At 38.3% G+C, this 3,045-nt stretch overlaps 1 protein-coding gene across 1 annotated transcript; it reads right to left on the reverse strand.

Moving 5' to 3' along the window:
* Nucleotides 1-1,088: 1,088 nt before the first annotated feature.
* Nucleotides 1,089-2,761, reverse strand: LOC107016622 (uncharacterized protein K02A2.6-like). Its single transcript, XM_015217036.1, has 3 exons — nucleotides 2,410-2,761; nucleotides 2,173-2,325; nucleotides 1,089-1,102 (listed from the first exon to the last, which is right to left on the reverse strand). Exons 1-3 carry the CDS (start codon nucleotides 2,759-2,761, stop codon nucleotides 1,089-1,091), a joined length of 519 nt encoding a protein of 172 aa, XP_015072522.1.
* Nucleotides 2,762-3,045: the final 284 nt, after the last annotated feature.

Here is a 3,045-nt window from a genome sequence, read left to right on the forward strand (position 1 = left end):
TTCATCCTTTCGGATGCTCTCAACAAAGACTGAGATAAAAACTCGTCAGCTAAAAAATGCAATTAGGATGGGAGACAATGTCTTTTACCATGTAGACACTCCATTGTTCTCCTCGATATTCGATGTCAACTCGATTGGTCTGACGTAAAGCAAATAAAGCTTATGCCTTGTGTTTGCAATGTAATCTTCAATGCACTCTTCACTTGATGTCGAAATAAATAACTGCTGATGCGATGCTGATATTTCTTTTGATGTTAATGTACGCTTCAGGATGATGTCAACATGAATGAAAGATGATGCAGTCTTGACGCTTCTCTTGATGTCGTTGTTCTCTTCATGTTGTTTACTTTAATAAGAATGTGGTTGATGCCATCGGATAAATAATTCTCTTTGGATGCCCGATTACTTCTCCGGTAGTGCATGATTTCTTACAAGACATGAATATCTTCCCATGATGCGTAAATTTCTGTGAGGTATGAAATCTTCTCGCGATGCATAATTGCTAAGAGGTATGATATCTTGTCACGATGCATAATTTTCTGCGTGGTATGAAATCTTCTCTCGATGCATAATTTCTGCGAGGCATGAAATCTTCTCGCGATGCATAATTGCTACGAGGTATGAAATCTTCTCGCGATGCATGGATATTGACTCGCAATGCATGAATATTCATATCGTCTCTGACGATGATAACGGTGAAATGACCTCCATATAATACATCACCTTGATCGACAGTAAAATAATTGTCCCCTCTGGGTAATGCATCGTCTTAATTGATAATAAATTAAATGACCCCTCCGGGGAACGACACTATCTTGTTTGATAATGTGATGCAAATAACGTCTTTTACGGAGGCCGTAAACTCTCTCTTGAGATTTCGCTTGATTCACCTTTGAATATAGCTAGACGTTCTTTATAAATTTCATGTTGTTGGAAATTTATTGAAATAAATAATTCATATTCCCAAGTCTTCGACATAAGTGATATAAAATGCCTTTTACTTCTAGGAAAACTATTGATTTTGGTATTGTTTTCTCCTCTTTAGAGTTCTCCGTATTCATTCATCGGAAGAATTTTTTGATTTTAAATCAAAGCTGTAAACCTGCGTCCATAGAAAAATTGTTAGTTTTAAAAATGTACTGATCTGTGTCGATTTCTCTAGTTGTCTGCTCCCGGTCCTGCTATCTCAGGTTGATTTCCCGATCTCCCGACTCTTGATAGATAAGACAAAATATTTTATGCCAAGACAAATGAAACATAAAGGAAAATCTTTAAGGAAATAAACTTTCAATAAATAGTATCTGAGATAGGTCAGTGCCAAGTCATGTCATATCAGACTTAACAAACTCCTTTGAGTCTGATGCTTGAAGGCCTATCTGATCATTCGCCGGGGAGTTTTCAGAGTTGCTCCGGACTTGCAGATAAATCTATGCTGAAATTTTGAGGTCATCCTCAAAATTTCTATCCCAGTTAATTGTCTTGATTATCTTTATACTGTAGATCGCGGAATTTTTGAGATATTCTCAAAACTTCTGTCCCAGTGCAAATCTCGAAACATCTTCAGCCTTGACTTGCTAAGGAATAATCTCTTTTCGAGAATTTTTGAGTCCCTCTCAAAAATTCTGTCCCAGTTTCTATTGTAAAGAGGAATAGAAATATTACGGGAGATATGATCGAACCCTTGTGGCGCCTACGTATCCCGTTTAGGCAGGAATCAGGTCAAACGTAGTTCCCCTTTAAAGGTTACCAAAACATGAAAATTTACAAAGAAAATTAACCGAGGCCGACATAGGCCGCCTATGTATCTCATTCTTGAGAATTCAGGTCGAATGTAGTTCATTACAAGAGGGGTGAAATGTTAAGAAAGACAAATACAAGCAAACAGAACGATTACAAGTAAATAACAGAAATGCAAACTGAAGCTTCACAAGTAGTATCTCTTGACAACATCCGAGTTGATAGGTTTCGTCCATACGGTGCCATCCATTTTTGCCAGGACAAAAGAACCTCAAGATAATACTTTACGAACCATGTAAGGACCCTTCTAGTTTGGTGCGAACTTTCCTTTTACTCGTCTTGATGAGGAAAGATACGCTTAAGAACCAACTTCATAATTTCTTGCTCTTACTCTCTTATGAAAGGCGCGAATCATTCTTTGTCGATACAACTTACCATGACTAACGACAACCATTCTCTTCTCACAAATCATAGTTAGTTGATTAATCTGCTTGCTGACCCATTCAGCGTTACTTAATTCACCTTCTTGGATGATTCTCAAAGACGGTATCTCGAGTTCAGTAGGTATGACTGCTTTTGTTCCATATACTAGCAAATATGGAGTGGCTCCAATTGATGTTCAGACAGTCGTGCGGTATCCTAATAAAGCATATGGTAACATCTCATGCCAACCTCGATGCTTGTCGATCATTTTCGTCAAAATCATTTTGATATTTTTATTGGCGGCCTCTACAGCTCCATTCATTTGGGGACGATAAGCAGTTGAACTTCGATGTGTAATTTTAAATTGGTCACATATTTCTCTCATCAAATGAAAGTTGAGATTTTCCCCATTATCGGTAATGATGGATTCAAGCACTCCAAATTTGCATATCAGATTTTTGCAAACAAAATCAGCCACCACTTTCATGTTTATCGACTTGTAAGAAGCTGCTTCAATCCACTTGGTGAAATAATCAATGGAAACCAAAATGAATCTGTGTCCGTTAGAAGCGGTTGTCTCTATCGGACCGATGACATCCATTCCCCAAGCTACAAATGGCCAAGGTGAACTCATAGCATTAAGTTCGTGAGGTGGCACTTTGTTCAAATCACCGTGAACTTGACATTAGTGGAACTTGTGCACAAAATTGCAACAATCATTCTCCATAGTCATCCAGAAATACCCGGCTCGTAGGATCTTTCTTGCAGAAGTGAGCCCGTTCATATGAGTACAACAGACTCCAGCATGTATCTGTTTAATAAGCTTCACCGCTTCAACGGCATCAAGACATCTTAGAAGACCCAAATCTGGAGTCCTCCTGTAAA

The sequence above is a fragment of the Solanum pennellii genome, chromosome 4, assembly GCF_001406875.1.
Source record: "Solanum pennellii chromosome 4, SPENNV200".
Taxonomy (NCBI): Eukaryota; Viridiplantae; Streptophyta; class Magnoliopsida; order Solanales; family Solanaceae; genus Solanum; species Solanum pennellii.